The sequence below is a fragment of the Mustelus asterias genome, chromosome 11 (assembly GCF_964213995.1).
Source record: "Mustelus asterias chromosome 11, sMusAst1.hap1.1, whole genome shotgun sequence".
Classification (NCBI taxonomy): domain Eukaryota; kingdom Metazoa; phylum Chordata; class Chondrichthyes; order Carcharhiniformes; family Triakidae; genus Mustelus; species Mustelus asterias.
Window position 1 is genome coordinate 111176627 of NC_135811.1, and position 14138 is coordinate 111190764.

General features: G+C 46.0%; 1 protein-coding gene across 1 annotated transcript in view; it reads right to left on the reverse strand.

The window, feature by feature from the left end:
• Nucleotides 1-14138, reverse strand: part of tubg1 (tubulin, gamma 1) — a 95280-nt gene that overhangs the window by 41044 nt on the left and 40098 nt on the right. Inside the window, exons 6-8 of the mRNA XM_078222968.1 lie at nt 12478-12604; nt 12242-12328; nt 1159-1308 (exon numbers count right to left, since the gene is read on the reverse strand). Coding sequence (XP_078079094.1) covers nt 1159-1308; nt 12242-12328; nt 12478-12604 — 364 coding nt within the window. The remainder of the gene's footprint in view (nt 1-1158; nt 1309-12241; nt 12329-12477; nt 12605-14138) is intronic.

Here is a 14138-nt window from a genome sequence, read left to right on the forward strand (position 1 = left end):
TCAGGTGTTTCTAATGTATTGGTGTGGACATGATGGGCCAAAGGGCCTCTTCTCATAGAATCCCTGCAGTGCAGAAGGAGGCCGTTTGGCCCATCGAGCCTGCCCCGACCACAATCCCACCCAGGCCCTATTACGATAACCCCTCATATTTACCCTGCTAGTCCCCTGACACTAAGGGGCAATTTAGCATGGCCAATCAACCTAACCCGCACATCTTTGCACTGAGAGGGGAAGCCGGAGCACCCAGAGGAAACCCACGCAGACACGGGGAGAATGTGCAAACTCCACACAGACAGTGAACCGAGGCCAGAATTTAACCTGGATCCCTGGCGCTGTGAGGCAGTAGTGCTAGCCAGTGTGCCACCATGCTGCTGTATGATTTTAGGTGAGGGGCAGTAATTTTCCCCAGGAGCAGTAGTGTAGCCTAACAAATGGAGGTGGATTCAGCTGAATTACATCATCCTCTGAAAGCCTGCTACTCCCAGCAGTATATCGGTGTTCAGGAGCTAGACATGTGACTCATAGGAATATTCCAGATTAAGTTCAAGGCACAAAAAACATTTAGCTGGTACAAAATTGGCCCATTCACAGAGGAAGCCAAATTTAAATTTGTTCACATTTGAAGCAAGTTTAGCATTCATCCAGATGGCAAGCATCACATTATCCTGCACCCTGAAGATGTGTCAATTCGGTCGAGTCACGTGTCACTTGGATGTAGAATGGGATCATTCCTGACCTATTTTATCAGTGTTGTAATAAATAATCAAATTTTATAACACTTATTTAAAAGACATTCATCATACTTGGACAGTAACAGTATTATAGACAGAGCAAAGCTGCTATTCTGTCAGTGAGCATCCAAACATCAGCCACTAACAGTCCCATACCTTCTGAAGACCACAATATTTGAATATCTAAAATGAACACTATTTAAGAATAAAAACAGCATGATGTAATCTATGCTGTGGATTAAATATCTGAAATCCATGTCAAAAAAGTTGGGGGTACTGACCCTTTAAAATAAAGTGCACTGTCAAATGGAAGTAATCATAAGTGAAATATTACAGTGGTGCAAATATCCCAGGAATGAATTAAAATGTAATAATCATTTCAACTTGCATCCAATCACAGTAAATATCTATTATCGATCAAACATACCGACTGATCTGTAGTAAGTGGAGTGTAACCTGTCATAAGGAAGTGAAGTCTTGGCGTGGGAATGAGGGATGCGATTAGTCCAATTAGATCATTGTTCATGTACCCAGGGTACCTCAATGTGGTGGTACTTGCAGACATGATGGTGGACACCTATTAAAGAAAGCAAATACAACACTAAGGTAACATTGCAGTGATATGTGAAACTAAATAGTGGTTCCCAACAGATCATTTCAATCCATCAAAAATACTGGATAAGCATACCTTAAAAGTTGGGCAACAGTAACTGTAAACACTAATTCCTTACCAGCACAAATGTTGTAACATGTACATGACCAGAAAAGGCAGTATGGTAATTCTGGTTATGCTACTCAATACTCCCAAGCACCATTCTCGCGAATTTTTGTTTTGTGTGGCCTGTTGTTGCAACACACAGCCCACTTCAACAGAACTGTGTGGCTACCCATTCCCACAGAACATGCTTTCAAGCTGTTGCCAAGATAGCTGCTTCTCCTGTATAGTGTGTTCCATAAAAGCAAAATACTGCGGATGCTGGAATCTGAAACAAAAACAGAAAATGCTGGAAATTCTCAGCAGGTCTGACAGCATCTGTGGGAGAGAATAGAGCCAACGTTTCAAGTCTAGATGATCCTCCGTCAGAACGGTCTGTTCCATGTTTGTGTGGCAGGACTGATCAAGGAAGACATTGCAGTGTTGGAAAGAGTGATATCTTTTATATCTATATTTATATCTGCCAACTAAGACTCGACAAAGTAAAGTTTATTTATTAGTCACAAATAGGCTTACATTCACACTACTGAAGTTACTATGAAAACCTACTCGTCGCCACATTCCGGTGCCTGTTCAGGCACACAGAGAAAATTTAGCACAGCCAATGCATTTAACCTGCACATCCTTGGAGTATGGGAGTATGACACAGCATGTGGACAAACCTACAAGAGGAGAGGCTGTTCTTGATCTGATACTGACCAATGAACCTGGACAGGTGTCAGATCTCTCAGTGGGAGAGCATCTTGGGGATAGCGATCATAACTCTGTCTCCTTTATGCTTGCACTGGAAAAAGAGAGGGTCAGGCAAGCTAGGAAAGCGTTTATATGGAGTAAGGGGAAATATGAAGACATAAGGCAGCAAATTAGAGGAGTAAATTGGAAGGAGGTATTCTCAGGGAAATCTACTGAAGAGAGGCAGTTTTTCAAGGAATGTCTGTCTAGAGTTCCACAGGACAATGTTCCAAGCAGACAGGGAGGAGTTGGTAGGTTAAAGGAACCGTGGTGCACGAAAGCTGTGCGGGACCTAGTCGAGAAGAAAAGGAAAGCGTACAAAAGGTTCAGAGAGCTTGGCGAAGATAGGGATCTAGATGAGTATTCGGCTTGTAGGAAGGGACTAAAAAAGGAAATTAGGAGAGCCAGAAGAGGTCACGAGAAGGCCTTGGCAAGTAGAATTAAGGAAAACCCTAAGGCGTTCTACAAATATGTGAAGAGTAAAAGGATGAGACGTGAAGGAATAGGCCTATAAAAGGTGAAGGCGGGAAAATCAGTACGGAACCAGTAGAAATGGCAGAGGTGCTTAATGAGTATTTTGCCTCGGTTTTCACAGAGGAGAAGGACCTGGGTGGATGTACTGTGAGCTTGCGGTGGACTGAAAAGATTGAGTATGTGGACTTTAAGAAAGAGGTTGTGCTGGAACCTTTGAATGGCATCAAGATAGATAAGTCGCCGGGTCTGGATGGGATGTACCCCAGGTTACTGTGGGAGGCGAGGGAAGAGATGGCAGAGCCTCTGGTGATGATCTTTGCGTCGTCGATGGAGACGGGAGAGGTGCCGGAGGATTGCGGATGTGGTTCCTATTTTCAAGAAGGGGAATAGGGATAGCCCAGGAAATTACCGACCGGTGAGTCTAACCTCAGTGGTTGGTAAGCTGATGGAGAAGATCCTGAGGGACAAGATTTATGAGCATTTAGAGAGGTTTAGTATGCTCAAGAATACTCAGCATGGCTTTGTCAAAGGCAGATCGTGCCTTACGAACCTGGTGGAGTTCTTCGAAAATGTGACTAAACACATTTTTATAGAGTTATAGAAACCCTACAGTACAGAAAGAGGCCATTCGGCCCATCGAGTCTGCACCGACCACAATCCCACCCAGGCCCTACCCCCATATCCCTACATATTTTACCCACTAATCCCTCTAACCTACACATCTCAGGACACTAAGGGGCAATTTAATTATGGCCAATCAACCTAAACCACGCATCTTTGGAATGTGGGAGGAAACCGGAGCACCCAGAGGAAACCCACGCAGACACGAGGAGAATGTGCAAACTCCGCACAGACAGTGACCTAAGTCGGGAATCGAACCCAGGTCCCTGGAGCTGTGAAGCAGCAGTGCTAACCACTGTGCTACCGTGCCGCCATTGACGAAGGGAAAGCGGTAGATGTGGTTTATATGGATTTTAGCAAGGCGTTCGATAAGGTCCCCCATGCAAGACTTCTAGAAAAAGTGAGAGGGCATGGGATCCAAGGGGCTGCTGCCCTGTGGATCCAGAACTGGCTTGCCCAAAGGAGGCAGAGAGTGTGTATAGATGGGTCTTTTTCTAAATGGAGGTCGGTCACCAGTGGTGTGCCCCAGGGATCTGTTCTGGGACCCTTGCTGTTTGTCATTTTCATAAATGACCTGGATGAGGAAGTGGAGGGATGGGTTGATAAGTTTGCTGACGACACGAAGGTTGGTGGGGTTGTGGACAGTCTGGAGGGATGTCACAAGTTACAGAGGGACATAGATAGGATGCAAGACTGGGCGGACAAGTGGCAGATGGACTTCAACCCTGATAAATGTGTAGTGGTCCATTTTGGCAGGTCAAATAGGATGAAGGAGTACAATATTAAGGGAAATACTCTTAGTACGGTAGAGGATCAGAAGGACCTTGGGGCCCAGGTCCATCGGACACTAAAATCGGCCCCGCAGGTGGAGGAGGTGGTTAAGAAGGCATATGGTGTGCTTGCCTTTAACAATCGAGGAATTGACTTTAGGAGTCCGGGGATGCAGCTATATAAGACCCTCGTCAGACCCCACTTGGAGTACTGTGCTCAGTTCTGGTCGCCTCATTACAGGAAGGATGTGGAAAAGATTGAAAGGGTGCAGAGGCGATTTACAAGGATGTTGCCTGGATTGAGTGGTATGTCTTATGAGGATAGGCTGAGGGAGCCTTTTCTCCTTGGAGAGACGTAGGATGAGAGGAGACCTAATAGAGGTATATAAGATGTTGAGAGGCATAGATCGGGTGGACTCTCAGAGGCTTTTTCCCAGGGTGGAAATGGCTGCTACGAGAGGACACAGGTTTAAGGGCTGGGGTGTAGGTACAGGGGAAATGTTAGGGGGAAGTTTTTCACACAGAGGGTGGTGGGCGAGTGGAATCGGCTGCCGTCAGTGGTGGTGGAGGCAAACTCAATAGGGTCTTTTAAGAGACTCCTGGATGAGTACATGGGACTTAATAGGATGGAGGGTTATAGGTAGGCCTAAAAGGTAGTGATATGTTCGGCACAACTTGTGGGGCCGAAGGGCCTGTTTTGCGCTGTAGTTTTCTATGTTTCTATATTTCTATGAATCCGGAGGAAACCCACGCAGACACAGGGAGAATGTGCAAACTCCACACAGACAGTGACTTAAGCTGGGAATGGAACCCAGGTCCCTGGTGCTGAAAGGATGCTTCCACTTGTGGGTGAATCTAGAAGTAGGGAGAACCTTAAAATTAGGCATTGCCCTTTTAGGATGGAAATGAGGAAAAACAATTTCTCTCAGAGGGCTGTGCACCTTTGGAATAGTCTGCCTCAGAAGGCAGTGGAGGTGGGGTCATTGAATAATCTTAAGGTGGGAGTAAATGGGAATGTGGAATTCGAAGCACAAATAGATCGGTCTTGATCTTATTGGATGGCAGAGCAGGCTCATGGGGCTGAATGGTCTATACCTGCTCCTATTTCTTATGTTCATACGTCCTTAAGGAGACCAGGACAGCATCCATTTGGTTAGTCTTGAGAAGTAAAAAGAGTGTGATCATATTCCTGGGGCATATTCTATAGGCTTCCAAATAGTGAGGCACAGAGGGACAAATCTGCTGGGAAATCACACAAGAACTATATAGTGGTGAAGTTTGTGGACTTTAATTACTCAAATATCGATCGGGATAATGTTAGAGTAAAGAGGTGGAGGCATTTCTGAGCTGTGTTCAAAGCTTCCTTGATCTGTATTTTCTCAGCCCAACTAAACAGGAGGCATTTCTGTATTGGCAAATTAGGTGGTCCAAGTCCGTGGGGTAATACTTGGGATAAAAGTAATCATCATATCATAAGCTTTAGATTGGTAATGCAAGAGAGCAAGGAACTATAGGAACAGTGAAATTGGATTAGGGTTAGTTTCAATCATATAAGAAGGAATCTAGCCAGGGTAGTATGGAACAAAAGACTGACAGGAAAAACTGTCATGGAACAATCGGTGATCCTTCAGGTATAGGCCACATACATTCCAACACTGGCGAAAGGTAAGGGAACCAAAAACAGAGCTCCTTGAATAATGAGGGAGATAGAAATTATGATGAAATGAAGAAACAAGGGTGTATGAGCTGCAGCAGCTGGCACAGCGGTTAGCACAGCTGCCTCACAGCACCTGGGACACAATTCCGGCCTCAGGTGACGGTCTGTGTGGAGTTTGCACCTTCTCACCGTGTCTGCGTGGGTTTTCTTCAGGTGCTCCGGTTCTCTCCCACAGTTCAAAGATGTCCAGGTTAGGTGGATTGGCCGTGCTAAAAATCATCCTATCAGGGCGATTTTGCCATTTTTTGTCTAAGTGCTGGGCGGACTTGAAACTGGGAGAGTTTCGGATCCGTCTTTTGGTTGTTTTTAGGCCCCCACACAACACACTGCCTGCAAAATTCTGAGCGAGCCTGTTACTTGCTGCAGAAGCCTGTGGGCGGGGCTTAACGTGCCCAAAAGCCCGCAGAGGGAGGTATTGCATGTGTGCAGGCCTCTGATGCTGCACAGGCACATTAGCAGTAGCAGGGCTCTGACAGACAGACAGTGAGCCCCCCCCGCCGCAATTGTGGGGGCCCCCTCAGCCTGCCAACCCACCCCGCCGTCCAGACTGATCGCGGACCCCCTCCCTCCCCCAACAATCGCGGTCCCACTGCCATCCACCCACCAATCGCTGCAAAGTGATAGCGGGCTCCCTCCATCAATTGCTGGAGAGTGGCAGCGGGCCCGTCCCCCATTAGCGCCGGCCCCACCCCCAGGCACAGCCCAGTGGGCATTGCCCAGGTGCCAGGGTGGCACTGCCCAAGGGGCACATCCCCTTGCCCCCGGCCTCCCCAGGGGGGCCTCAATGGCCTCCGTTTCCACCGGCGAGCCCAAGTCGACTGCTCCCCGTTCATGGGGAGCATGTCTATTCCTCGCTGGTGAGAACCTTTCCCGTGAGATCATAAAAGAGGGCCAAGCCCGGACAACTGAGCACCAGGCTCGCGAAGCAGATGTTAAACAGCACTTAAATAAATTTAAAGACATTAATCTGCCTCTAACCCATTTCCGGCGAGAGGCTGACGGCACTGGAAATCCAACCGACACCTTAGAAATACCTGAACTCCCACCTAATCTGCCAGCATTTGTCCCATAGCCCTGAATGTTATGATGTGCCAAGTGTTCATCCAGATATTTTTTGAAGGATGTGAGGCATCCCACCTCCACCACCCTCCCAGGCAGCGCATTCCAGACCCTCACCACCCTCTGGGTAAAAATGCTTTTCCTCACATCCCCCCAAACCTCCTGTCCCTCACCTTGAGCCTATGTCCCCTTGTGACTGACACTTCAACTCAGGGGAACAGCTGCTCCTTATCCACTCTGTCCATGTCACTCATAATCTTGAGCACCTCAATCAGGTCGCCCCTCAGTCTTCTCTGGTCCAACAAAAACAGCCCAAGCCTATCCAACCTCTCTTCATAACTTAAATGTTCCATCCCAGGCAGCATCCTGGTAAATCCCATCTGCACCCCCTCCAGTGCAATCACATCCTTCCGATAATGTGACAACCAGAACTGTACACAGTACTCTAGCTGTGGCCTCACCAAAGTTCGATACAACATGACTTCCCTGGTTTTGCAATTGATGCCTCAAATGATAAAGGCAAGTTCTCCATATGCCTTTTTCACCACCCTAACATGCCCTTCCGTTTTCAGAGATCTGTGGACAAACACGCCAAGGTGACTTCGTTCCACAGAACCTCCTCAATATTCATCGAGTACTTTCTTGTCAAACTACTCCTTCCAAAGTGTATCGCGTCACACTTCCATCTGCCATTTACCTGTCCATTTGACCATTCCGTCTGTATCTTCTTGTAACCCAAGGCACTCCTCCTCACTGTTAACCACCTGCCCAATCTTTGTGTCATCTGCAAACTTACTAATCCTACTCCCCACAGTCATCAATGATGTGGAGAAGCCGGCGTTAGACTGGGGTGGGCACAGTAAGAAGTCTCACAACATCAGGTTAAAGTCCAACAGGTTTATTTGGTATCACTATTTATTTGGTTGTGATAGCAAATAAACCTGGTGTTGTGAGACTTCTTACAATAGTCATCAATCTAATTTATATAAATGACAAATAATAGAGGGCCCAACACAGATCCCTATGGTACGCCACTGGACACTGGCTTCCAGTCAGTAACTCACTCACCTGATGAAGGAGCAGCGCTCTGAAAGCTCGTGATACCAAATAAACCTGTTGGACTTTAACCTGGTGTTGTGAGACTTATTATGCCACCTCAGTCCAATGCTGGTATCTCCACATCCACTCACTAAAGCAGCCTTTTTTCATCACCCTTTGTCTCTTACAACTCAGCCAATTTTGAATCCACTTTATCAAATTATCCTGTATCCCATGTGAATGTACCTTCTTTACAAGTCTCCCATGCGGGACCTTGTCAAAGGCTTTGGTTTGATTGGATTTATTATTACATAGAACCATAGAAAAATTACAGCTCAGAAACAGGCCTTTTGACCCTTCTTGTCTGTGCCGAACCATTTTATGCCTAGTCCCACTGACCTGCACTTGGACCATATCCCTCCACACCCCTCTCATCCATGAACCCGTCCAAGTTTTTCTTAAAAGTGACCCCGCATTTACCACTTTATCCGGCAGCTCATTCCACACTCCCACCACTCTCTGCGTGAAGAAGCCCCCCCTAATATTCCCTTTAAACTTTTCTCCTTTCACCCTTAACCCATGCCCTCTGGGTTTTTTCTCCCCTCGCCTCAGCGGAAAAAGCCTGCTTGCATTCACTCTATCTATACCCATCAAAATCTTATACACCTCTATCAAATCTCCCCTCAATCTTCTACGCTCCAGGGAATAAAGTCCCAACCTATTCAATCTCCCTCTGTAACTCAGCTTCTCAAGTCCCGGCAACATCCTTGTGAACCTTCTCTGCACTCTTTCAATCTTATTTACATCCTTCCTGTAACTAGGTGACCAAAACTGTACACAATGTACACATGTACACATGTATTAGTATACAGTGAAAAGTATTGTTTGTTGCGTGCTATACAGACAAAGCACACCGTACATAGGGAAGGAAAGGAGACAGTGCAAAATATAGTGTTAAAGTCATAGCTAGGGTATAGAGAAAGCTCAACTTAATGTGAGGTAGGTCCATTCAAAATTCTGATGACAGCAGGGAAGAAGCTGTTTTTGAGTTGGTTGGTATGTGACTTCAGACTTTTGTATCTTTTTCCCAATGGAAGAAGGCAGAAGTGAGTATGTCCAGGATGCGTGGAGTCCTTGATTATGCTGGCTGCCTTTCTGAGGCAGCGGGAAGTGTAGACGGTGTCAATGGATGGGAGGCTGGTTTGAGTGATGTACTGGGCTTCATTCATGACCCTTTGTAGTTTCTTGCAGTCTTGGACAGAGCAGGAGCCATGCCAAGCTGTGATGCAACCAGACAGAATGTTTTCTATGGTACATTGGTAGAAGTTGGTGAGAGTTGTAGCGGACATGCCAAATTTCCTTAGTCGCCTGAGAAAGAGGCGACGGTGGGCTTTCTTAACTATAGCGCGGCATGGAGGGACCAAGACAAGTTGCTGGCGATCTAGACACCTAAAAGTTTGAAGCTCTCGACCATTCCTACTTCGTCCCATTGATGTAGACAGGGGCATGTTCTCCACTATGCTTCCTGAAGTCGATGACAATCTCCTTTGTTTTGTTGACATTAAGGGAGAGCTTATTGTCGTCACACCAGTTCACCAGATTCTCTATCTCTTTCCTATACTGTGTCTCGTCATTGTTTGAGATCCGACCCACAACAGTGGTGTCATCAGCAAACCTGAAAATTGACTTGGAGGGGAACACAGTCAAAGGTGTATAAGGAGAATAGAAAGGGGCTGAGGACACAGCCTTGCGGAGCACCGGTGTTGAAGATGATTGTGAAAGAGGTATTGTTGCCTACCCTTACTGATTGTTGTCTGTGAATTAGGGAGTCTCGGATGCAGTTGCAGAGGGAGCAGCCAAGCCCCAGACCACAAAGTTTGGGGATGAATCTCGTAGGAATAATCGTGTTAAAGGCTGAGCTGTAGTCTATGACTAGGAGTCTGACATAGGTGTCTTTGTTATCTAGGTGTTCCAAGGTTGAGTGTAGGGCAAGGGAGATGGCGTCTGCTGTGGACCTGTTGCGGCGATAGGCAAACTTTAGTGGATTCAGGCAGTTTGATTTGTGCAATGACTAATCTTTCGAAGTACTTCATAATGATGGGTGTCAGAACCACCGGACGATACTCATTAAGGCATGCTGCCTGGCTTTTCTTTGATACTGGGATGATGGTCGTCTTCTTGAAGCAGGTAGGGACCTCAGACTGGTGTAAAGAGAGATTGAAGATGTCTGCGAATACCCCCGCCAGCTGGTGCACGCAGGATCTGAGTGCTCGTCCGGGTACCCCATCTGGGCCAGTTGCTTTCCTGAAGCTTTGAGAAGGTGCTCGGACATCTGCGATGGTGACCTCAGATGCCGGTTCCTCCTAGGCTTCCGGGATGGAGGGCATGCTCGCGCTGACCTCTTGTTCAAAACAGGCATAGAATGCGTTGAGCTGATCGGGGAAAGGTGCATTGGAGTTGGCAATTTTACATGCCTTCTTCTTGTAGCCTGTTATGTCTTGCAGATCTTGCCATAGTCGGCAGGATCCGTGTAGCAAGCCTGGGATTCTAGCTTGGTCTGGTACTGTCTTTTGGCATCTTTGATGGATCTCAGTAGATCACATCTGGCTTTTTTGTATAGATCAGGGTCACCTGACTTGAACACCTCAGACCTGGACTTCAGCAGGCAGTGGATATCCCTGTTCATCCATGGTTTCCGGTTGGGAAACACAAAGGTTTGCTTCTTTGGCACAAGGTCTTCTACACACTTACTAATGAAGTCAGTTACTGTAGTGGCGTACTCATTCAGGCTAGTCACAGAGTTTTTAAATACTTTGCTGAAATCCATATAAACTGCGTCAACTGTACTACCCTCATCTACACATCTGGTCACCTGCTCAAAAGATTCAATCAAATTCAATCACTGCCAGAGGGCAGTGCAAGGGGATGGGGTCTGAGGGAGGTGGAGCATGAAGGAAGGGGGTCACAAAAGGAGGGGGCATGAAAGGGGGTGAGAGTGTGTGCATGAAGGTGGACCCATTGAGGGGGGGGGGCCCCCGATAATGACAATCTATGTGAGGAGACAGCTGGGGAAACATGTCTTCAATAAGGTGGGGAAAGGGGCTTTAATTTCACTTTGAGATCGGGACTCCTTGGGTTTGCCAACATGTTTAGGCCCTGCCCCCCCCTCAGAACCAGGTGCAAAACTCGCCCCTCTCCCAAAAATTAAGTGTGGGAAGATTGCGATCTGATTCGCGCCAGACATTCTGGGACAAGTCACATCGGTTGTGTTGTCCAAATAGTATTTTGGGAAAATTCCATCCTAAAAGTCTACTGATGATCATGAAACCATTGTTGATTGTTGTAAGAATCCATCGGGTTTACTAATGTCTTTTAGGGAAGAAAATCTGCCATCCTGTGACTGACAATGTGATTGACTCAAATACCCTCTGAAATGGCTTAGCATTCAGTTTAAGGGCAATTAGGGATGGGCAAATGTTGGCCCAGCCAATGACGCCCACAACCCCTCAACAAACAAAAAAAAAACCAAAGGAACACATTTAAATCAGATTAGAAACAAAATGTTACCCAAAATATAAAGTCGCATGTCTGAAATAAGATTAAAAACACACTGAACAAGTTCATTGTTCTATCATCAAGATTAATTATACATAAAGGCTAAGATCAATTAAACTAAATTTAAATTGTCAGCCTATCAATGGGTGACAGGATTTAATTAACATTTGGTGAGTGAGGGCCCCGAACATTCTTTAAGGGTTAAAAATCCTATCTCCAGAGATGCTGCAAGCTAGCCATATCTGAACTGAAGACAATGTTCGCTATATTCTGACTGAACGTAGTTATCCAAAAGGAGGAAGCAGAACGCATGTTTTAGTGGAACTGATGATCCACCAAAAGTCGTCGGCCTCTTTTGGATAAGATTTCTTGGACTTATTCTGAACAATGCATTTGAAATTAGTTTGAGAATGATACATTTAAGAAGTTTTAATTGTATGAATGTATGATTCTTCTATATTTTGATTTAACTGATTCTATATCACAATTCTTGTGCTAATTTATAGTTTTTTAAAAATAAAACTTCTTTGAATTCACAACCTGAAGTGTGGATTTAAAGTTTCGTTCGAAACCAGAGTTAGATGAATGATTGGTGAATTGGATTGATCCCAATTGGAATCCAACTAAAAAAAAACCCCAAAACACGACATGACAACCTTTTTAATATGTTTCTCAGAACAGCCTGCCTCAGTTGGGTTGTGTTTATGTCTCCGTTTCCTCTCTTTCTTGCCTTAAACTGTAGGGCTACAAACCTGCATTAAGGAATATTTTATTAATGCTCGACAACAATGCGCCCCATCCAGAATAATGCACATTAGCCTTTACTTACCAGTTGGTTGATCTGAGAAAACGAGGGGTTCTGAATATGTAGCCTGTCTGTTGCAATTCGATTCAGTGCCGTGTTATCAAGAACAACCTTAAAGACCAAAATAACAGTACTTTAATGGCCAGAACAATTCAACATACCATTCTAATGCCCCCCAGCCCACCCCAACCCCAGAGTTTAGTACAACCCCTCCAGACACTACTGCATCAAGTTCAACCATTCCACCTGCAATTGCTTACCACGCAATCTGCATTCTGAGTCAGTCTCTTCAATGTCAGGAGAGAATTATAAGGTTGCACCACAACATCACTCATCTCATCTTGATTAGGAAAAACAGAGTAGGTCTGCACCAGTTTTTTTGGGTACCTGTAAGGATTTAATACAAATACATTTGAGCATTCCGAACAGTTTTCAAAAATTTTAGAATATTTAGACTTATGCAGTCAATTTATCAAAAGAAACACTGCATGACTCTCATACAGGTCTTGCTAGCTAATCACCAAGTCAATTTCCTTTCCCACAAAGCGAGGTGGGAAAGTAACTAGTGAAAACGCAGAGAAGCTGCAAAGAAATATAGATTTGTTAAGTGAATGAGCAAGATGGCAGATGGAATAAAACATTGAGAAATGTGAAATGGTCCACTTAGGTAGTTAAAGTTTATTAATTAGTCACAAGTAAGGTTTACATTAACACTGAAATAAAGTTACTGTGAAATTCCCTTAGTTGCTACACTCCGACGCCTGTTCAGGTCAATGCACCTAACCAGAACAAAGAACAAAGAACAGTACAGCACAGGAAACAGGCCCTTCGGCCCTCCAAGCCTGTGCCGCTCCTTGGTCCAACTAGACCAATCGTTTGTATCCCTCCATTCCCAGGCTGCTCATGTGACTATCCAGGTAAGTCTTAAACGATGTCAGCGTGCCTGCCTCCACCACCGTACTTGGCAGCGCATTCCAGGCCCCCACCACCCTCTGTGTAAAAAACGTCCCTCTGATATCTGAGTTATACTTCGCCCCTCTCACCTTGAGCCCGCGACCCCTCGTGATCGTCACCTCCGACCTGGGAAAAAGCTTCCCACTGTTCACCCTATCTATACCCTTCATAATCTTGTACACCTCTATTAGATCTCCCCTCATTCTCCAGCATGAAGGACCAGCATGTCCTTCAGACTGTGGGAGGAAACCGGAGCACCCAGAGAAAACCCATACGGCACGGTAGCACAGTGGTTAGCACTGCTGCTTCACAGCTCCAGCGACCTGGGTTCGAATCCCGGCTTGGGTCACTGTCTGTGTGGAGTTTGCACATTCTCGTGTCTGCGTGGGTTTCCTCCGGGTGCTCCGGTTTCCTCCCACAGACCAAAGATATGCGGGTTAGGTTGATTGGCCATGCTAAAAATTGTCCCTCAGTGTCCTGAGATGCGTAGGTTAGAGGGATTCGTGGGTAAATATGTAGGGATATGGGGATAGGGCCTGGGTGGGATTGTGGTCGGTGCAGACTCGATGGGCCGAATGGCCTCTTTCTGTACTGTAGGGTTTCTATGATTCATGCAGTCACGGGGAGAACGTGCAAACTCCACACAGACAGTGACCCAAAATGGGAATCAAACCCAGGTTCCTGGCAAGAAGAATGGAAAAGTAGAATTTCTTTTTGAGGAGGAGAAAGAGGAGAATTGGCAGAGATTCCAGTACCTTGGTACACAAATCACTTGGAAGTAGAGAAAGCATTTCGGAAGGCAAATGGCATGCTGGCCTTTATCGCAATAAGGATGTCCTTCCACGGTTATTATAAGGCTCTGCTGAGACCACACTTGAAGTAACCATAGAAACCCTACAGTGCAGAAAGAGGCCATTCGGCCCATCGAGTCTGCACCGACAACAATCCCACCCAGGCCCTATCCCCG